General features: G+C 38.7%; 1 protein-coding gene and 1 long non-coding RNA gene across 6 annotated transcripts in view; one reads left to right on the top strand and one right to left on the bottom strand.

The window, feature by feature from the left end:
• Positions 1–1,097: 1,097 nt before the first annotated feature.
• Positions 1,098–2,569, bottom strand: LOC130594363 (uncharacterized). The gene is made up of 2 exons (XR_008971069.1): positions 2,118–2,569; positions 1,098–1,891 (listed from the first exon to the last, which is right to left on the bottom strand). It is a non-coding gene; the product is annotated as an uncharacterized LOC130594363 (long non-coding RNA).
• A 374-nt stretch (positions 2,570–2,943) lies between these two features.
• Positions 2,944–23,092, top strand: part of LOC130594358 (transcription initiation factor TFIID subunit 4-like) — a 149,317-nt gene continuing 129,168 nt past the window's right edge. For all 5 annotated transcript variants that reach the window (XR_008971066.1, XM_057400196.1, XM_057400195.1 and 2 more), the window contains exons 1-5: positions 2,944–4,112; positions 7,867–8,039; positions 19,718–19,852; positions 20,950–21,177; positions 22,049–22,171. Coding sequence is in view for 4 of the 5 variants with exons in the window: in XM_057400196.1 (XP_057256179.1) it covers positions 2,984–4,112; positions 7,867–8,039; positions 19,718–19,852; positions 20,950–21,177; positions 22,049–22,171 (1,788 nt within the window). In the remaining variant the exon portion in view is untranslated. The remainder of the gene's footprint in view (positions 4,113–7,866; positions 8,040–19,717; positions 19,853–20,949; positions 21,178–22,048; positions 22,172–23,092) is intronic.

The following is a 23,092-nucleotide window of genomic DNA, read 5'->3' as shown; positions in this document are numbered from 1 at the left end:
GGAACTTTTCTGAAGGCATTGTGACCCATGGAGGCCATGCTGGAGAGGTGCACCTCAAAGCAACTGTGGCTAAGTCAGTGCTGCAGCAGGTATGCCACTGGAGACACTGGCTTGTAGATAAGGCTCCACTTGGAGCAGATACACCCCTGAAGGACTGCAGTCTATGGGTAAGCTGAAACTGGAGCAGGGGCAAGGGGAGGAATTCATTGCAATGTTAAACCCTATGGTGCGGTCCAAAGGGACTAGGCGTGGAGATTGTTAATGGAAATATCTTTAAATTGTTACAATCCATGGTTTGAGTTGCATGTTATAGGAATTACTGTAAGTTATGTAAATATTTGAAAAAGATTTTTATAATAAAGGAATGAATATAAAAGTTCACCAAGATTCTGTGTTTTACCAAGTCTCATTCCCTACACAGAAGCACAAGCCCAAAGGCAGCTTCAGCAACAAGTTTATATACATTCTTACATATGTCATAACTTCTTGACTTGAAAGGAGTCCAATATGAATCAGTACATATCATGTTTTATTAAATTATTCTTTTATATTTCCTTATTCTGTGTGTTTATAGATATAAAATGGCTCAATTAAGAAGAGGTGAGTGGGAAGAAATAGCAATTAATGTTTTACAGATTACCCACCCACAAGTGTACTCTAAAACTGTAATTAAAAGTAGGCAACTTTTTAAGTTTTGAAATCTGTTGTGTAAATCATGACTTCCCATTTTCTCCCTCTGGTGTGAAGATTACTTCTTATCTTCTGAAGTCACAAAGCAATACAATTTTCTTCTGTGTGTGTTTTTTTAATGGAGACGCCCAGTTTAATGCTATAGTGTTAGAAAAATGTATACAAAAACTTTTTTTGCCTACAGGACTAGTTGCAGAATTGTATGTCTACCTCTTCATTAGAAAAATACTGGGGATAGTGGTATGCAAATCAAGTCCAGGATCAGGGTATTTAAGTGAAGGAAGCATGGAGTCTTCTCTGAAGTTAATAAAATGTGCAACTCTTAAAGTAATAGTGGATGGCTTCTGATTTTTTTTTTTCAACGAAAATGAATATTCTGTATTTTTGTGCAATAGCAAATTGAGTCATAGTCTACTAGTACATTTTAATTAAATTTCCAGGTAGAAACTTGTTTAAAGTCCAACTTTAATTCAGTTGTATCATTCCATAAAAACAATACTCACTTGCTAAGCAAATTTTTGATGCATAGATCTCCTGTGGACACTTACCACTGTTTCTCATAAGCACTACTGTGCTTTCACAGTCACTTAACTGCACTGTCTCCTGTTTATACATCCTGACCACACCTTTGGGCTTTCAGTACTGTCACTGGCCACTTATGAAATACATACTGGTTTAATTTCAGCAGACTTGTAAACTTAATTAAACTGGTGCAACCTATTTTTAATGCATTTTAAAAGCAGTTTATTTTGATTCATCATAAGCCTGCTCTTAAAGGTATAAACAGACAACCAGGAAAAACTACTCCAAATAAAAATGTAACCTACATTGAGAGGAAACAGATGGTAACAAGCCAGTGATTAGCAGTTTAGTGACTTGACAAGTCATACAATGTTTGACTTAACAGATTGAGTCTGGGAATGGAGAAGAGTTGTGCATGCATACAATGTGAGCCCTTCACTCATTTCCATCAGTGGCTCATGCAATTGAAGGTGGGGTTTTCACCAGTGCACCTTTTTCAGCTGTGTGGAAATTCCCCAAAAATCACAAAATGGAGAATGAGTCACCATTTCAGGCCACAGCAGCAACTCAAATACATTCAAGTTTGCAGACATCCAAGTTACTGCAGGCTGGCAGAGACAGATAATGGAATCTAAGCTGTTTTCTGCTGGCAGCATCACAAATCCATGGTAGTTATCACCTGTTTGCAAGAACAGATGCAACAAACTGTGGGCAATGGTTATTCGTAGGGGGATAATTATTTTGAAGGCCCCATCAAACAAACTGCTCTGTCATTAGTCAAAGAAATTACAGTTTAGAACCACCACCTTTCTCTTAAGTTGTATTTCTGAATGCATGAGGCAAACCTTGATTAGAAAAGGGAATACAGGAGTGCAATGGCAAATGTTAGTATCAAAATGAACTACCTCAAGTTTTCTGTGTGGATGCTGAGGGAATACAGTATGCCTGAACAGCTGCTGTGACGATGCAAAGAATCCTGGTTTTGGTTTACAACTCTTCTGTTAACAGCGTCCACATTAGGAATTGTATTACTGCAACCATTCTTGTTTAGGTGGAGCTGTAGCTTTGAACAAGCTCTTCGTGCTTCTTAGGATTTCAAACCGCCCCAACAGCATATGCAGTGATCTTCTTTGAAGGAGCTGGTGTCAGGCACCTGAGCCACTATAGCTGGCTGCAAACATGCTTTCAGTTCTACCTAGGCGTGAAGAAAATTGTCCTGGCTGCAGCCGTCCTCACAGGGTATGAAGTGAAGGCAAAGAGCATAATTACGGCAGCTCTGCTAACAAAAAGATGACATGACTGCGTGACATTTCAATTCCCAACGTGCAAGCTCACACCTGTCTTTCAGCACTAGGGTTTCCTCCAATAATCAAACCTCCGAGCCAAGTCTCTACAGACACAACTACCGGCACGCTCTCACACGCACCACCAGCACCGCACAGGCACCTGTTCGGAGAACACCGCCTCTTCCCGCGGCGCCCGGGGAGCAGCCGACAGCTCTCTCACTAAATGCCCCAGGCCCTGTACCTCCCGTGGCCGTTCACCAGTCAGGCCGCTCCTCAGAAGCGCGGCGGCTCTCACCGTGCAGCCGCGGAGCCGGGCGCGACCCGGGTCAGTCAGAGCCGGCAGCCGAGGCCGCCACCCCCTCAGCGCCCATACCTGCCCCGCCCCAAGGGAGGGTGGAGGAAGCCGGTCCCTCCCGGCATGCCCGGCGCGCGGTAGAGGCCGGTGCGCTTGCGCGCTGCGCGGCCGGCTCCCAGCTCAGCGCAAGATGGCGGCGGGCGCCTCGGACCCCTTGGAAGAGATGCTGCTCTTCTCAGAGGAGGTGGACGAGAAGGCGGTCAGCGATCTGGTGGGCTCCTTGGAATCGCAGCTGGCCGGCAGCCGGAGCTCCGCCGAGGCGCCCCAGCCCAGGACTTCCGCCCCGTCCCAGCAGCAGCAGCAGCAGCCGCAGCAGCAGCAGCACCAGGGGAGCCTAGCGGGGGGCAGCAGCCCCGTCCGGCAGCAGCAAGGGCATCCCGCGCTTCCTCCCACTCCCGTGGCAGATGAGGCTGCGGCGGGGTGTCCCGGAGCCGCGGAGAGCCGAACCCCTACTCAGGGGCAGCTCCCGTCCCCGTCCCCCCCGGCGGCGGCAGCGGCGGCAGCAGCAGCAGCGGCGGCAGGGAGGGGAGTGAGTGTAAACAGTAGTAGTGTGCAGCAATCACATGGAGCGGCTCTCCTCAGCAGCGGCAGCAGCCCCGGCGCGCCCGCCGCCCCTGCCCCTGCGCAGCCCGCCGCTCTCTCGCCCTCCGGCGCCCCTGCCCAGCCTGTCAACAGCCATGTGGCTGCCGGCGCCACTGCCCGGGAAGTGGGAAGCCCCAGCCCCAGCCCGCCCGCCGCCGAGAGCACGCTACCGCCGTCGCAGCGCAACGAGGCCGCGGGGGGGAGCGGGACCCCGGCCGGGGGGGGCGGGCCGGCGGGAGTGGCGGAGGGTGCTTCTGCTGCTGCTGCCACCGCGGCGCTCCCCGGCGAGGCGGCGCCCAACGGGGAGGGTGCGGGGGGCCGGCCGGCGGCAGTCCCACCAGTCAGCAGCCACGGCAGAGCAGACGCCGCCACGGCACAGATAAAACCCGCGCACGGCCCGCTCTCCGCAGTAAACGCACTCAGTAACTCAGCCAGTCCCGCGCCCGCCGCACCGCCGGGGCAGGGCTCGGCCCCCAACTGCGCTCCGGCTGCCCCCGCAGCGCCCAAGCCGGCGGTCAGCGCTGCCAAGGCGGGCGCTGCCCCCCTTGCAGCCCCGCAAGCTCTTTCTCCCCGTCCGGCATTGAGTGCTGCCCCCAGGATCGTTGCCCCGCAGCTGATCATGAGGCCGCAGCACCAGACCACCATCCAGCTGCCCCCCGGCTTCACCATCCCGCCGGGTAAGTGAACCGCAGCAGCCGCTCGGGATAACCTTTTCTATTTTCTTTGGCCGAGGTTGTTTTCATTCCCCAAAGTTGTCTTCCAGCTGCTCGACGCGCTGGAAACAAGAGGAGGCACCTGTCTGAGGGCGACGTCTGACAAACAGGCTTCCGTTAATGAGGGTGTAATTGGTACGGGACGGGAACTTGCTTATGCAGTTTAATTACGACTGTAGTGTGGTGAGTTACTTGTTCTATCCTGGGGTGAGAGCGGCAGCCGCAGTAAGTTGTTTTGGATGGATGTTGTGAGCAGTCGCGCTCCAGATAAAAGGCTGGGTGTTAGCGAAGCATAACTTTATATGTGCCTTGAAGGACTCTATTTTCTGCTTGCCTTCTGATAGACTTGAAAAGTTTTTTTTTCTTCAGGGAGTGCCTTCTGCTGTGAATTAGGCGGCGAGACACAGGCTGATGTACATAATCTAAAATTTCTGATTTCAGCAAGTGTGATGGTGTAATTCTCTGCTGTGTCTGGGCAGTCTTTACATCAATGGATTTTATTTCCAACTCTGAAGTAACGGTTGCATTCAGTTTATTCTCCTCTTAGTTTTTAACTGTCATTACTAAAAATGTAAGTTCAGCAAGGTTGCTAACTAACCAAAACAGCATCACTTCATCCTGGTGATTCCTATTCTAATTGTTTATTCTTTCAACTGAAATTCTAAAGGATTCTGTGATCCCCTACTTAGATTTCCACGTTGGGAAAAAAGTTGGTAACTTTTTGCCTTGATTTAGGAGATGATTTAACATTTGAACTGATTTTGATACATTTTTGCTAGTACTATGAATAGCATGATAATATGTGGAGCTATAGATGTAGTCTGAAACAACTTCTTCCAACATGTTTCTTAAAATATTTGATATTAGCTAAGCATAGTAAAAAGCTAAGTGTAGCAAAAATGCAATGGTATTGAAGCTCACTTCTAAGTGGAGGTTTAGTAGTTTTATATTTGGCTGTAGTTTTTCTATTCTAATGCTCCAAATGTAAAAAGCTCAGTGGTTTCAAACAGGTAAGAGGTTGTTATTCAGACTACATTAGTGACTTTAGCCTTTGATTTTCCATTGTTTATTTGTTTGATAATTAGTATACACATACGATGTGTTGTAACTTTGCATACAGTTGTTGAAGTTTCTTGTGTCGACACTGCATTTTGCTACTTAAGTTTTAAGCAGAAGAGGGAAAACAGAGCCCTTGAAAGCGATCTGATCCAAGATTTAGAAAATGTTATGGAAATAATACTGTGGAAAGTTATAATTTGAATTTGATTTTATTACAGGTCAGCTTGAAATCCATTGTATTTTCATAAACAGTAAGATAGTATGTTCTAAAATGAAGTTATTTAGAAAATACAATGTTATTTTTGAGTTTTTCATTCCTAAAATTGGTGGATCATTTATAATTAATTTTGAAACTCCCACTTTGTAAACTTCTCTCTAAAGAAGAAATTTAGAATCAGCTTTTGAGAATAGGTTATTTTACCATGTAATAATCATAAGTTGTGTGTTTTGTCTTTATGTGTCTGACAGGAAAAAATAGTGTCATAATTTAACCAGATTCTAATTTGTATGTATTGCTCGGGAAAAGAAATTTCAAGTCCTCCAAACTGAATTAAAACATAACATCAATACATGAACATTTATTCATCTATGGTAGTAATTATGTCTAAAACTTTTATTGAAACTGTGGCTTGTGTTGCAATTAATTTGTCTTCTCCATTCGTTATTTTTTTAATTCAGAATTGGTTTTAGAAGATTGGAAGATAAATCAACACACCTGTGAAACCGTGTAATAGCAATAGAATGTGTAGTTTTTAATGTGTGGTAGGCATTATCCTAGGAGGATTTTATATAAAATTCACAATGTAATCAGAGGAGGGATATGTGTTTGGCCAGTTGGCAATGTACTGGTATTTTTCTTTCTGGATGGTTTAGGAATGGCATATACCGAGTACATAATCTGTATATGGAATTATCTGCAAATACAGACCATGAAGTTTGCTGCTTAAATCGCTGATGGACCTTAAAAACCAAGTATATTTTGGAAGAGTTTTTATGGGCTTTTTTCAGCTTTTCTTTTAAAAATTGCTGTCTGGTCTTAGAAAGAGAGTTATGAACGTGGCATTTGGATGTGGTTCTTCTGTAGAGCTCTGTTCCTTTAACCTTAAAGCTTGTTTTCCAAAATTGTTTAGTTTGTGGTGGCAGAAATTTGGCTCTTGTTTGTGTTTTTAGCAAGGAGGGTTGTGTGGGAGCACCTAAGACTACGAGAGTGAGGGCTTTTGTTGGTGCTGCAGTTCACTCTTGTGTTCATTCCACAACTGGGATTTGTATTTTTATGTTAGAGACTGAAGGACTTTCTTGATACAGGGTACATCTGAAATTTGTTATTTGCTTGTTACAATAGTGTTGGATTTCTTTATCCTGGTGGTATGTTGCAAGCCATGTCTCTCTACTGAGGTAGGTTTTTTCCCCCCATGAAGCTAATTAGAAGTGAATGTATGCTTTTACCTTCTTTATTTTCCCTTGAAAAGTAAAAATAAAAAAAAATAAAAAAGCAATTTGCACATAGAGACAAGCTGTAGAAACAGTGTGAACTGACTCTTACCAATAAAATAAAAGTGACTTCCTAGATTCTTACATGTTTTTGGTTCTCCTGTAGTTGCAGTCAGGATATTTTTCTGTTTATAGACCCATTGTACCCTATCTAGGTTGAACTATGAAAGTGTATTCTGGACCTAACTTGGAAATTCTTTTAAATGATCTGGCTGGGGAATTGCTCCTTAATAAGGAAGCACTTTAGGTGTTTTGCAGTGATGTTGAGTAAGTGTGAAGCTCCAGGTGATCTAGGGACCAACTTAGCCATTGTCTCCCCTTTTTCTGACCTGATAATTATGGAAAACTTAAGACAAAGCTTAGTAGCACTGTCTGTGTTGTGTAGAAGGCCTCTATTTGTGAAATGTGTTACCAGAAAATAATCTGAGAAAAATTATCATTTACCTCCAAAATGTATTAGAAAACACTTGCCAAATACTGTGGTGATTTTTAGAGCAATTCTTTTGGCGTTTGCCTAAAATGCATGCTCATGTATCATTTTCTGCTGAGGAGTGGCTGGGTTGGTTCTCTGGATTTGGCAGTATTTTTCTCTTAATGTCTAAACCACAGGTAGTGCCTCCCAGTACAGTGATGATGGGTACCCAATAAATTCATCTGTTAATTCTCAACAATTAACTAGATCGCAAGTATTGTATACTCAAAAAGGTGGCTGGCCTGATGTTTGCATGTGCACATCTCCTGAAGCTGTTGTTTTAGTAAAGCTGTCATGTCATTGTCCCTGCTATGTTCATACTGAATTCTATTCTCAGCTACTAGGTTATCACTATGGTTTAATTTTAATAAATATTTCTTTCTAATTTTATTCTGCTCATCCTGACTAGACTGCTGAAAGTATGCGTATACACGCAAGTGACCTTTTTTTAGTCACTGTTATCCATAAGCTACAGTTATTTGAATTCCAGACTGAATAGGGTATTAGTTTTTGTCTGCTGGTGGGGGTTACTTTTCTTCCTTGAAATAATGTCTCATGCTACACCAGAATAAAAAATGATACGGTGTAAAGAAAAATGTACACTGCCATCCATAAGTTTTACTGGTATTCCTTAGTTACATAGTACCTTATATATTATTCTTTATTGTATAGTTATTATTACTTTTTTCTCATTAGGTATGGTCTTAGTGCGCACGGATGCTGGACAGCTTGTAATGGTGCCTCAGCAGGCTCTAGCACATGCCCAAATGCAGGCTCAAGTACATACGCAGGCACAGGGTACTCCCACCATGTCACCGAGACTTTCCGTGCCCACAGCTGGCCCTGTTTTTCGCCTATCAACAGCTCAGGTATGTGTGGCTTGATTTCACATTACTTTTGTGCCTTGTGTTTTCCTCTGTCTTACATATTGTTAGTTCATGTGTGTTTGTAAATATTCTTTCCTCGCCTTTTTTGTTGTGGAACCACTAAATAGTTATTCAAATGCAGTTTATTTTCTGAGGCCTAGGATTACATTTTTTTTGTCATCTTTCAGAAAAGTCTCAGAAAGAGTCTCTCAAGACCTTTTTCAGACTGTGAGATCACTGGAGGCTTGAAGACTCAGTCTTAGCCTAAACCGAGTTTGGGCTATATACTGCTTGTTCAGCAAGTGCCCCTTGTTCCTCTGAATCAGAAGCACTGTGATCCTGACATGCTGAATGGATGCACAAGATGGTTGGATTTTAATAGAAATTGGAAAAGAAAAAGCCAGGCACATTCAATACAAAGATTTTCAGGAATTAACTTTTCAAATAACACCTTATTAAAAAGAAAGGTTTGATTACTTCGAGTGTGATAGGTCTACACTTAGTTTTGCCTGTGTCATAACTACATTTCCTTTTTTATACGGATTGACAGGATAATGTACTTCCTTACCACAAATTTGTCAATGGAGTGTTTATGTCAGCTCAGAAGTGATGTATGTTCAAGAGTGGAGGGGTATTGTTTTTAAAATACTTGGTAGGCTGCATTGGTTTAAAATGGTTTAGGGAGGTTGTTCATCTTCAGGCTGTTTGGAGCTAGAGCTGAGCTATCTTACTAAAATGTATAGTCAGACACATTTAGATGTTAGTACAGAGCAGCTGTGCTATAATAATGACAGGCAGAGTTTAAGGTAGGTTTGCCCAAGTGTGGTAAGTTTGCAGAAGTGGTAAGTAATTCTGAATGGAAAGAGAAGAGGTGCCTTTATAATTTTTTAATTGATGGTTATATAGGTTGCCTGAAATAACTTAAATATGTGTTTCCCAATGTTTAACTTTTGATTAATGTCCTGTTACATGCTTTGTGAGTTACACCATATTTTTAGTCTGAAGGATTAATAAGTTTAATTCAAAACTGAAAACAGTGATAAACTTTTCAGAAGAGAAGGAACCAGAACAAAATTGGAGAATTGAAAATAAATTAATAACATGAGGAAATCTAAACCACAGAATAGCAAGTAGAATGTACGTTTTAGAAATGAGTATCACTAGGAGGATGGTAGCTCAATGGAATGCATCTCGGAAAAGACACAAATAAAAGTCTGGAAGCACTTGAAGGACTTGTGGTCTCAGGAAAGAGATAAGTGTATATTGGATGGAATTTGTAAAAGAACTCTTCACAGAAAAGGCAGATGTTCAAGGTTTAGATCTGTGATACCCTGGAGTATAAGAAAACTTGTAGAAGCCTTCAAAGTTAAAGTTACTTGAGGAAAAATACACAAGGAGATAAGCCTGTGTTAATTTTGAGATTTATTTCTTTTTACAAGTTTGATGACACTGAAAATCCAGACAGATTGTTCTTTTGAATTTATCTGTCTGTCTGTGTTTAAGGCTTTCTTTGTAAATAAGTACAATCAGTTCTTTAGTACGGAACTACAAGGGACTGTATGGTGCACATTCTAGTGAAGGATCCTGAGATAAGTGCATAACATAAATGCAAACCAGAAACTGGGGTGGGACTGTGCCAGGAATATGATCTCAGTCTGTTAAAATGAGTTAGTTTTAGCTGTTTCTGTTTCATACTGTTAGTTTTCATGTAATAAGTTGTCATTATGTTGTGGCCAGCATACAGAATTAAAATTCAGAGTGGAAACATTCAAAGCAAATTAAATATTGTCTGTAGTATGGAAACGTTCAAGGAATGCATTTTTATTGTACGTAGAGAAGCATACAAAAATGTAGGCTGACTGCTTGGCTATGTGTGTTCAGTCTTTACTAGAAGACTGGAGTTTGGATCCCAAAGTCAACCTCAAGATGTGTGCACAGCAAATATTGGAAATTGATCATGTTGGCCTCAGGCAGTTACAGGAAGCAGTTAAAGTTGCAGAAAGAGTATAATCTGATTTGCTGGATTTATATAAAACTGAATCTGTGAGGATACTTTATGTTCATATGCTTGTAGAGATGCCTAAAATCTGAAGAGAGTTCAGGTATTAGAAAGACCTGATGCTTTTTATGCAGGGTTCTGCCCAGATAAATACCCCACTGCATTACAGATACTCCTTTACACATGTTAGTGCTAATAAGCTGGTTGAAAGTAGAGAAAGCCAGCAAGACGTTATGAATGATTAATGTCTTTTATAGGATGCAAAAGTTTGATTATTTTAACATAGTGGGATTAGAATCATGATGTTGCACCTTGTCAGGATTCATCTCCTTTGACAGATCTTCGTAGTAGCTGCCCAAACTGTACAGCATCATTTCTTTATTTGTTGTAATTAGCAAGGATAAGAAATAATTAATATTGTCCTTTGGAAATTTGCATTGAACTTCCTTGACTCTGCATGTGGTCTGAGGCTTTTCTTCCATTTTGACAGTGCTTATGTTTTATAAATGTTTGACCTTAACATTTAAAATAGATGGTTGATGGCCTTTTAAAACCAGCCAGTGAAGGTTTCAAGTCTAAAGGTTTATCCTGTCAAAATTAGGCACTAGACTTTTATTTGATTAGGTGGATTATAACGAGAGTCCTTGGTTTTCTGGAGCGAAGTCCAGTGACAATTATTATGCTAAGGTTTTAGAAGTGCCAGTTATTTGATTAGTCATTATGATTAATCAAGAAAAGGGATCAAGTTCTAAAATATAAGAAATTCTATATCCTGAAAAATAATTTTTTCAGTGAGTTTATTTTTTTTTTTCTTTCAGAATCAAATTCTGGTATGTCAGCTAAATTCTGTGAATTAAAATTTTCAGAATTTAACAGGTATGGAAAATAGTGTCTTACGGGTTTATGTGAAGTATAATAGTTAATCCTAGTCTCAACAGTGACTGAAACAGAAGAAAAAAGTGTGTGTGCCATTAGCTCAAGACAGACAAAATATAAACATTACTTGCTTGAGTCCTGCAAAATATTTTGCAAAGTTGATGAACATTACAAGCTATGCATTTTTTTTTTAACCTCTAGAACTTAAAATGCCTATCTCTGGTATGTTAGTGGGATGATTGTTATGTTACTGTGCAGAGCTCAGATTTACTGTCATGTTTTTATTCAGTTATTTCAAGTTAGTTTTATTTGAATTAAAATGCAAGGCGCTTTAAATGCGTAGAATTTACTAATGTACTTCAGTCACTGACTTTGTGTTTTACTCTATTTTACTTACGTAGAAAGTCTATGCAGGTGGTAACTTGCATTGTGCTGTAAGTATTTTAGGAAATAGTAACTTATTTTATCAGAAAAAGTTAGGTTTCATGCTTTATAGGTAGTATGGTTGCTTTTCTTCAGCTTGTTCTAATTCCTAGCCACTGTCAGAAGTTACTGAGCTCAGTGATTGCTTTCAGTGTTAATGCTATAGACACTTTAAATAATTAATCTGTTAAGAAAGTGTTTTGAGCTATATAGTTAGATGTAAAACACAGGTTATTAAATAACATGGGAAAGAAATTGCAAAAGCTCACAGTTATTTTTGGCAAATCATTAAGAAGTGTTGAGAGTGATAACTGGAGAATATAAAATGAATTATGAATTACTTTCTTTAAAAATATGAGATTGTCTGAAAAGTTACCAAATTTGACAGCTCTTTGAATCACTCCCCTTGACAATTAAGTAATTCTTCCTTCACTTGCAAAAAAAAGGATGAGGGGAAAATAAGGCAATGTTTTCAGTGCACTTGGATGAGATTGACTTAGTTGATACATACAGAGCTGTCCAGGTTCTAAAGTGCTTCTGCAGCACTTGAGAGATTTTTTTCTTGTATCTCAGGCCATCATTTGCCGTATCTTCTCCCAGCTGGTTGGGAGGAAAAGCAATTGGGTTTCTCATGAAAATTCCTTTAGCTTCAGCAGCTGGGCCTATATCCAGGAAGGAGCCACCTTTCCCTGGGAAAAATGGAAGCTCTTGAAATATAGAAAGTGTAGTCTTTTTCCCTTGGGATTTAGTATATGGCCTTAGGATAATGCTTTGCTTGAAGACAGTGGCTTTATCCTTACATGTTGCATTGCTGAAGGTTGAGAAGTCAGATACCTCTATACAGTAGTACTTACTTTTACAGGGAATCAATATGGGCATATGTAACAGATGGGAACCTAGCTAAGAGTTAGTTCTCTCTCATGACTGAGAGACATAACAAAGTATGTTTTTGTCACAGTGTATTCTGGAGAGCATAGATGTTTATGTTCGTCATTCCTGTTTGTAAGAAAGAGGCAGGAAAACATAGATGTGCAGTTGTGCTGTGACCTTCATGTTTAGCCACATCAGAGTGCCTGGCCGATGCTCTTGACGTGGTCAACAGTGAGATATGAGAAACTGCCCGGCTTCACAAGTAAACAGTTAAGAGATGTGGCATTAAAGCTGTTTGTTTTTCTAAGGGTATAAAGGCAGGACCCTCTTGAAGCTGAATCTCGATCCTCACCTGTGGGTAGGCACACTGCACAGGAATTTTCTCAGTTGAGACTCCCAGCGTTGACTGCAACGGGGCTTCCCAGCTGGAAGTGTGGACCTGGATGATGATTTGGTGGTGACTGGTCATGTATTTCTTCTTAATCTCTTTTCTCTCTATGCAGTAATGACTTGATGCATTGCTAATTTTCCTCTGTACTTATATGTATGTGTGTATATATATATATGATTTGCATTAATATATATATAGACAGATATAGATCCTAATTCGTGTTAGTATGCTTGTTTAATAAACTGTGCACATTATGTGTATATTATACAGCTAGGGTATGGTCGTTTTGTTGTGTGCTATGCCTGTCAGCAGAACACCATCCTCTGCGGTTCCCAAGTTTAAGAAAAGATACTTTGATTGGAGTGCCAAGCACACAAATTTAGAAAGATTAACTTCCCACTCATCCTATACTAATTTCTTCTGTACATATGCAGCAAATTCCTTACAGTCTGTGTGAGATAAAAGCACAGAGATAAAAGCTTCAGCTAGGCAATCAAGGCACAGAGTTGATGTTGCACAGCAGACATAAGCCTAATATTTCTTATATTTTGAGCTCTTGACTTTGCTGTTTAAGTCATTGTTTGACTTGTATTGTTTGTAATACCTTTGGCTAATTCTTTTGCAGCTTTTAGGGGTAGATGATGTAAGTTAATGTAGTCCAGCTTTGGGGACAATTTTGAAGAAGATAGGCAAATCCAGTTTGAAAGAAAGGTTCTTCTTGACTCTTAGGTGTGCTCATCTGTCGTTAGACAGTTATGCTTCTCTCAATTGCTGCCGTGTAAAATATGAATAAAAGCTGCTTGTTTCAATTCCTAGGGGAATTCTGGAAAAGTGGCTAATGAGAATAAGCAGCTACCTTGTTGGAAGGGTTTCAGTTCTAATCGGTTTATTGCCAAGCTCAAAGGCTCTGGAGCATGAGCGTATGTCAAAAAAGGATGTACAATGTCTGAACCAGAGTCAGAAGTAGTAAAATGGATTCAATCAAAATAATTAGAATATGTAAATAATGGAATAGTACAGAGAAAGCAGTAAGTGAGAGAAGTGCCTTTAATAGAAAAATGTTCTTGGTATTTTAATGATATTTTACATCAGACTTTCTGTTTTTTTTTAAATAAAATGTTCAAGAAAAGCATGAATAGATGCGATTGCACTATGCAACAGTTTTAGTTTAGGTCCACTTATAAGATTGTATAGGACTGTAATGGGGATATTGACTACAACTAACAAAGCTTTTCAGTTTTTTTGGGGGGGAAATATTGCAAGATATTCAGGTATATAACACCAAAATATTTTTCACATTGTGAATATATATTCCATCTTATTGATGCAGCTATGAGAGGCTTGCCTTTTTTAAATTGGCATCTTGTGTTTTACATGGAAGTACTCAGACTTCCATGACTTGGTCAATGAGAAAATGAACATGAGGAGTGTGTACTCCCAGCCCAGAAAGCCAACTGTATCCTGGGCTGCATCAAAAGGAGTGTGACCAGCAGGTCGAAGGAGGTGATCCTGCCCCTCTACTCTGCTCTCGTGAGACCTCACCTGGAGTATTGTGTGCAGTTCTGGTGTCCTCAACATAAAAAGGACACGGAACTGTTGGAACAAGTCCAGAGGAGGCCACGAGTATGATCAGGGGACTGGAGCACCTCCTGTATGAAGATAGGCTGAGGAAGTTGGGGCTGTTCAGCCTGGAGAAAAGAAGGCTGCGTGGAGACCTCATAGCAGCCTTCTAGTGTCTGAAAGGGGCCTACAGGGATGCTGGGGAGGGACTCTTCATTAGGGACTGTAGTGATAGGACAAGGGGTAATGGGTTAAAACTTAAACAGGGGAAATTTAGATTAGATATAAGGAAGAAATTCTTTACTGTGAGGATGGTGAGGCATGATCTTAAGGTCCTTTCCTTAACCCTAACTATTCTGTTTCTTTGACTATTATATTGTAATTTCTTGATGCATTATGAACTGTAATTTTGTTGTACTGTGAATAGTTTTTCAGGGATAGTATGCTTGTTTGAACAAAACATATGTAATGAAATAAAAAAAAAGCTTTGGATGTTTAAAGCAAACATTGGTTTGAGTTAACTGTGCATAATTCTTATTGTACTATTTTTTCTTCATAGTTTCTGTTTCTTTTAAGTTTTGATTGACAATTTAAGATGGGTATTAAAAAAAATATTAATGTTGCCAAAATTTTATCTACTTATAGGGTCTTAGTTAAGGTACAGGATTTTGAGGAAACATGCTCTAATGTAATGGAACTTTGGTTGATCTTAGAAAAAAATTGTTCTGGATTCTTGCATTGGAAGCAGGTCAAATAAGCATGGGTTTGCTTGAATTACTATATTCTTCAGATGTAATAAGTACATTTAGAAGTCTTCTAAAACAGATTGTTTGATGACGTTAAATTTTTGCCTCCACATCTTGTTTTGAAGCTTACACTTGTGAAATTATGAAAAATAGGTAGGTGCTGCCATCTAGTTTTTCTTTGTTGCATTTCTTTTGTTTACATTTTTCATTTGTGCAGTTTATGGCATTTCATGCTTTTCATGCAGCTTGTTTGCTAGTTTTCAGTATCTTAATACCCAACTGGGTTTATATTAATAAAAAGCAAAAAATAAGTTACATACTTAAAATTATTTTAAACTAAAATTATTTTATTACTTACAAAATTAAAGTGCTACTGTCCATTGAGAATATGAAGTGAGTATCGTACAGGAAAGACCAGTGTTAGCCTCACCCATAATATTTTATTACAGAATATCTGTTGCTGGAACTTAAAAATCAGGGGAGATAGTGTATATTGGAATTTTTGTTCTATATATTGGAATTTTGGTCGTACGACTTTACTAATAATTTTGTTTCAAGTTTGATTCAAAATGTGTTTTCCAGCATTAAGTTGCTTTGTATATTTTAGTGATCAGAAAATGTGGTGTGAAGTTACATGTAAAGTTTGATGGTTTAGTCCATCACAGCATCTAAGTAGGCTATTTAACAATTCTTCTTCTTTAACAATTCCTCTGTTACAAATATAATTACCAGTCACTTGAGTTTTGCTTCTGTGGCATAAGTTGTCCAATCGACAGATATGTATATGTATTTTTTAAGAAAATGATAATTCTTTTCTAGCTTTATTTCGTCTTGCTTTAGGCATTTTCTGAGTTCTACTCTTCAGAATTTCAAGTTTGTGATCTAAACTTCACTGATTTGTTTCCTGTATTTTGTTATTCACTTTCTGTTAAGTTTCCCTTTACCATCATTTATTAAAATAAGTCTTTTGAACTTGCGAAAAGTGCTGAATCACCTGCTCTGAAAGTGGCTGTATTCTTTGCTATGGAATATGCTCAGTGCAGGCAACAGCAGTTTAGTCTTTGCCATCATATATAGTGTTGAGAGGAGTTCTAAACTTGGCTGATGTTTCACAAGCTGCTGGTCTTGCTAAAGCAGAGCCTTTGACATGACATACTTCCACTGTCTGTTTTCAGCAGTGTTTGTACTTTTATGTCATCTTTTAGTATTTTTCTTGTTTATTTTTCAACTGGTTTTCACACTCTTACTGCTTTTTTGACAAATGCTTGTTTTGCTTTTTGCAAACATTTAAAGCAAATTGATAGATCTTTTTTGTTGCCTGAGGTACATTGTTATCAAAGAGGCTATTCTGTGCTGTTTCTTTTGTAGTCAGTTTTTGGGCTTCTTGCACAATATTCTGGAGAACAGATTGGAGTTAGCAGGGCAGATAGGTTGGAAGGTCAGAGAAAGTAAAAAAATGTGTGGTCTTGACTGTGCTTTAACCACAAAAAATTTTTCTTCTCTTCATGGTGAGGTGATCTTTTCTGTATAAGCAGATAGTAAGTTCTCACTACTTACAAATTCTACTGCTTACACTTTCATAGTGTTAACGTATCTTCTAAAACTTCTTAGAAGACACTCAAATAATAGTAAAGCTGTAAAACTAAACATGCAAAGACTAGAAAATGATATAAAGAAGGTTCCTGAGTAATCTAATAGTGTCTCCCACTGTTCAGTGGGTTTCTTCAGGCTTAATTGTTGCACACTGTCTAAGTCCCCCTCTGAAGTGGGAATTAATAACCGAACAGGATTTTTTCTTTTTTTTTTTTTTTGTGAAGCTTTTCCCTGTAACAGCTTTCTCAACAATGTATTTAAGGGGGTTATCAACCTCTTTTTTTTATAAATGGAAAACAACCTTACTGTCTCTATTTAAAAATACTAAATTAAAAATACTGTGGTTTTGGTTTGTTTCGGGTTTGGGGTTTTTTGTTGTTTTTTTTGTTTGTTTTTGTTTTTTAATTGAGCTTGAGTTTATTGTCTTCAGTTGTAGTCATGACTACAACTTCACATTTCAAGTTGGGTACTCACATATATACCATAAGAGAGAGAGACAGATCATGTCTGTATGCAAAAGGCTATCATAAGCATTCTCAAGTGTCCCTGTGGAAGTTGGTGGTGGACTGTACCCTGTATTCACTCAGTTTCTAGTTTCCCACCTGTTAATGCCTGAGTGGAGGGGAAAAAGCCTCTTAAACATTACCTTAATATATTCAGGAAATGTAGCAATATGTGATACGTCTAATCAAAAATAATAATTATGTGTGAAAATATATTGCATTCTAAGCTCCTCTTTAATTTGGGAATTTAACAGCATCATACCAAACCTCAGCAGGTTAAAAAACATCATAAATTCTTTTTGCTTTTTCCAGTAGGAGCTCGACATGTTGGGTTATGATTTTTTTTTTTTTAACATGATGATAACTTTTGTTTTCTGTTTGATAGATTCTCATGAGATCTGTTTACAGCTTTCCTTTCATAGAAAACACAGCTATTTGTTTCTAAACAGTTTTACCAGTTGTTCTTGAAGCATTTGTGTTGAGAGTCCTTGGAGTGTCTTCTGGCAACTTGTAGCTGTCATTTGAAGATTGTTTCCATGATACTTAAGGATTTCTCTAGGCTAGTTGCTTGTTATGTTTCTCATCCCTGTATTTCATAGTTACCATTTTTAACATTTATGAGTTTTGGGACCACGGTAGTAAACTGTTGCATTACATTGTTTGCAGTTTTGTGGTAGTAAGGCTTTTATTTCATATCCAACACATTAAAATAAGGGGTTTTAATGCCATTTTGTAACAAAGGCTTTTGTCACTATTGATTTTAAGACTGAGGGTAAATTTAGTCTTCATGTTGCACAGTCTGCTCATGTGGTCTAGCACAGTAGAATGTATACCTAGTTGGATAACACACTGTTATGATAATGAAATTTTATGTTCTAATTACATGTGGTTTTGCTTTCATGTATGTTCCTGTGATGAATCATGGGCATTTATTAGATGAGGGAAAAAAACCCCAACCCTCTAGTTAGCAGTCTGAGCTCTTTGTATTTACAGATTTCTGGCTTCAGGTATTTCTTGGAACTGAGTAGCTTCCAGAAGTTTGCCTGGTCGTCTGCTTGCTTAGTATATCCTCAGCTCTGGAAGCACTGACAAGGGGGCAGATACCACAGACATGCTGCATTTTTAGGTTGGAAACACTGATACACAGTATTTCTGGGTTGGTTTTTGGATTTTTTTTTTTTTTTTTTTAGTTATACCAGTCATCAGGTAAATACAATTTTATTCAACAAGTATTTAAGGAAATTGAAGCAAGTGATCTTTACAATGAAGAAAAGGGGTATGATACTGAAAACCAGAAAAGGCTTTTATATGATCATTCTTCAAAAAAAACCCCAGACATTCTACTTATTCATCATGATGCTGTTTATTGTTTCTAGGCTCAGTATGGAAGACAACTCTAGTCAATATTTTTACAATCTTGAAAGCTGTTGAAACAAACAAAAAGGTTTTGTTTAGATCTCAGATTTTTTTGTTTGTTTTCCTTTCCCTTCCCCCCCCCTCCCCCCCGAGTACAGAAGGTTGATATCCAGTAGATGATGATGCTGGACTGATTGTTAAGGAATGCTTGGGGCTTTGAATGCCTTCCTGGGCCTTTGTTCCTTTTGGAGATCTCTTAAGCATACTGGCTGTTCCTTGAAGAAGTATTTTATGTAGGCTTAATATAAAATGTAAGAATCAAAAATAAGCTATATTTTTATAAAAATATTAACAGAAGATACATAAATTAAAATTTCAATCAGGAAATATTAGTTCTATCTTGTGAGAAACAGTATTCTCCATGAATTTATTTACTAGAGCCACTTAGAAAATTTGCCGTTTCTGAGTATTTGTTTGAATGCAAATCTTGATAAATGCAAGGTATAAGAGACCGGGGGAGCTCCATTTTTTGGTAAGGAGTGGTTCTCTTTTTGTCAAAATTGCCACATTGTGTGATGTATTTCTTCCATAATGATGTTTACTTTCCTGTAGAATTAAATAGCAACATACTTGAAGATATTTTTTATTCCTAAATCTTGTCCATTTGTATGATGGTAAGAGATTTTGGTCTCCCAGTTAAATTGCAAGACCAGCATGTTTGCTGCACGAGACAAATTTACAGAGTTGTAGAGTATGCTACTGAGTGAAAAGCTTTAAGCCAGTAATTTTCCTTTGTTTGCACTTGACATTCTGATCTGGTTACAGTGTTCTTTCTGTGACAAAGGTTTTCCTAATGTTTAGACTTCATTTCTGCACAAGTTAGTTTCTGTATAATTTAATCTGAAAGTGTTTTTCTGCTCTCTGGATTTTCTCTCCATACTCATTTTCCTTAAGGAAAAGGACTAGAACAGACCAGCAAATACTGAAATGAGCAATATGTGTTACTGGCAATTATGAACCAAAATATTGATGAATACTGACCAGTAAATGTTACAACTGAACTAATGCATCGATGTAATGCCAATTTTTTTTTTCAGGTCATGTCCTGTTTTTCCTGATCTTTTCCACAAAGCTGTAAGAGAAATAGTTTTTTAGCAGAAATATTAAAAATATGCCATTAAGTGTAAGAAAGCTCATTATTACATTATTTGTGAATATATATTTAAAACTTATTACTGGTTTTGTTGGTTTTTTTTTTCAGCATTAATAATGATTCCTCATGTAATCACTATCATTAAAGTGTCTTAGAGAGATCAAATTACTAAAGAGGAAAACCAATAAAATGCTTATTTTTCCTTTATTAGCAACCAACTTCTGTAGCCACATCTCCTGTCCGCCTGGGACTTCCAGTGCAAGCCAAAGTTGTTCAGTCAGCTGCACCTGTCAGTGCTACATCTGCTGCAACTCTGCCAGGAGGCTCTATTCTTGCCCAGACCACAGTGAGTAGTAACAATACAGAAACCATAAGGTGTGTGAAGAAAAGGATGTTTGTAGTTACATGTTTTTTTTTTTCCAAAGTGAATTTAAGGTTCTGATGTTTAGTGTTCATGTAGGACAAGGGGGAACTGGTTTGAGCTGAAAAGGGGGAGATTTAGATTAGGTATTAGGCACAAGTTCTTCCCTGTGAGGGTGGTGAGACGCTGGCACAGGTTGCTCACAGAAGCTGTGGCTGCCCCATCCCTGGCAGTGTTCAAGGCCAGGTTGGATGGGGCTTGCAGCAGCCTGGTCTAGTGGGAGGTGTCCTGCCCATGGGAGGGAGTTGAAACTGGATGAGCTTTAAGGTCCCTTCCAGCCCAGACCATTCTACGATTCTATGTTTATTTTTATCACAAACATAATCTCAGAAATTGATAACAAATGTATAGTCAGACTGTTACACAGGTCCTGAGTGGTAGCCTAGATTTTATTTTCTGTTGTTTCCTAGATAAAAAATTGCGGGTACTATAGATTCAGTTTAAGCTTCTTCTAAAAGAAAAAACTTAAATCAGCTGGACTCACATGCCATCTCAGTAGTGGACATGTTGCACTTCATTTGCCCCTGTAGAGAGTGGTGATATCCGCTGTGTGGTTGCTGATGCTGCAGGATCCATGGCATCTGTAGCATCACAGTGCAGGTGCATGGTTGGCTTGTAACTGTGTACAGCAACAGCTCATATCCACATGACATGACACTGGTGTAAACCTGATGACATGACCACAGATCGCTGGGAATTGACTTGTTTGTGTTAAGAGACAAATTTACAGCAAGTTGTGTTGCAGAAGTCACATCATTGTGGTGATCTTAAACTGCTGGATAATAGCAACTAATTTTTAGTTGTACATTCATTTATATAATCAAAAGAGGACTTCACTGTTCAGTGAAGAGTAGCAAAATTAGGGTTAAAAGCAAGTAAAGTCAATGGTTTTATATTATCAGTAAGGCTGTATTTGAAAAGAAGCAAGTTTTTCTTGTCAGGCTTTGAGAAACTTTATGGTTGAGTAAAAGAATTAAAGGAAGATAATTACCTAGGGTTTTTTCAATATAAAATATGAACAGGTATCAGTAGCTACGACGAGTGCTCAGAATTTATTCAAGGCAACAGTAGCAACTGGAGCATCAGCTTCTCAACAACTTGCAGTAATTACTGGTGGACAAACTCAAGCTTCAGCACAAACCCAGGGTCAGCCTCGGCTGCCAGTTCCACCTCATACAACAGCACAAGTACCAGCACAGCCCCCCGTCATACCAAGCTCTCCTGTAGCTGGAACTACAGTTGTATCACAGGTAAGCTTTAACATATTAGAAACTTGGTTTTCTTAGTACTTTTTAAACTTCTCAGGCCTATTCAGAATCAGGAAGAATTTTTCCTCATGCCAGCACTCTTCCTTTGATGGAACAAACACTTTACAAACAAGAAACCCTTCCACTCATTTCAGCTAAATAGGATACATATTCTGCGAGGGAGGATGAACATTTGTGGTCAGTAGTGAAACAACTATCCTCTTTCTGCTGACAGAACAATCAGGCCTTCAGTCTTACAGACTTCATTATTATGTTACTGGGCCTCAAAACTGTGGTTACACTGAAGTGTTTCCATTTCCATGAATAATTATACCACATAAAAATAAAGGCTTGAAAAAATTAAAGCATCTGTTTTCCTTCAAAGATTAAATAAGGTGATATTTGAAGTCTATTTCTAATTTGATTTTAGTGCTGTAGCTGCATTGTACAGAATCATACTGAATCGATAATTTAACAAATTAAGACAGCTTGGTAAATGTTGTACATTGTGTATTGGGCTCTTAAAGGAGAATGCGTCCCCCAACAGGTTGTTATTGGAGATATACTACTCATATTTAAGGTTGTTTTCATCAAAGCAGACTGTAAACTATTAAATACATTTTTTCTTTTTTTTCCTTCTTTTTTCTCTTTTGTTTTTGTTAGTATTTGTGAGGTATGATGTTCAGTTACGTAAAAAAGGTAAGAAAATGTCAGGTGACTAGAAGCAAGAGCAAAATACCAGCAGATGTATTTCAATGTCCTGCCTCAATTAGAACAATTTCATCATTTTTCCTAATTATAGTGATCAGAGCATGCATTGATCCTGATTGCAGAATAGCATGTATCTGATGTTTCTTTTCTTTGGCTTTTGCAGGAAATGCAAGAGAATGTGAAAAAATGCAAAAACTTTTTAGCTACCCTTATAAAACTTGCTTCTCATAATTCACCATCTCCAGAAACATCCCGTAATGTGAAAGCTCTGGTTCAAGATTTGCTGGTAAATAGTTATCTTTCATTCTGTTATTTATCTATTAAGCTTGTTATCTGCATACGCTAAGGACTATTGCTTTAATCTTTGGTTTTTTTTTGGTTTTTTTTTCTGTAATGTAAATGAAGGGCTGCATCAAAATGCAAATATTCTGCATATTACATATCTTCAAAAGTCTCTTAAGGGTAGACTGTCCCTTCGATTTCTGAAGGGGGAAATGCAACAAAGCAGTTTATATGCATTTGTGGAGAACACTCTTGTTTTGATGGGTAATACTGTGGTCTTTTAGTTAGGTAAAGATAGTAAAATACGGTATTTTCCTTGAGTTCTCACTCAGTTTCTTTTCCCCCAAACTGTAGTCTTTTCTGAAACAGTAAGAAGCTATTTAATGTTTTAACCACAGAATGAATTTAAATGCATGCCTTCACAATGTGGTTTATAATTTATAGGGCTGAAGTAGAAGTGTTTTGCTGAGCTGCTGAGTCCAGGCAGTTCTGCAGGCAGATGCCCCTGCATGAAGCCTAAACTGCAAGTGGATTTCAAAAGGCAAAGTTGTGTTTCAGCTAGATAGAATCCTCAGGCCCAGAAAAAGTCTGAATTACAGTCTCCAGTACAACTTGCATTTCAGTGAATTGTATAAATGAGTTGCACACATAAAGTCACTGTCGAGCTGGGCCAAAAGGTCAAGCTTCTTAAAAAAAGATTAAATATAGCCTATGAAGAACTTGGATGTAAAAGCAGTTGATGCATATTTCTTTGAATTGATTGACAGAGTAACCTGTGTGTTTAGACAAGTCTAACACTTTTTTCACATAGGAGTCATTCAACAGTAATATTAATGATTCCAGTTTTGTTTTTACTTTTGAAAACTAAGATTACCTAAGTAAAGGTAATGACTATAGTATTTTAAACCAACTAATAAGACATATG

Source organism: Pezoporus wallicus, unplaced genomic scaffold (genome assembly GCF_028554395.1).
Source record: "Pezoporus wallicus isolate ANWC-B61680 ecotype Strahan unplaced genomic scaffold, APGP_CSIRO_Pwel_v1 contig_447, whole genome shotgun sequence".
In the NCBI taxonomy this organism is placed as follows: Eukaryota; Metazoa; Chordata; class Aves; order Psittaciformes; family Psittacidae; genus Pezoporus; species Pezoporus wallicus.
Note: the sequence above shows the minus strand (reverse complement) of the source record. Positions and strands in the feature narration are given on the sequence as shown.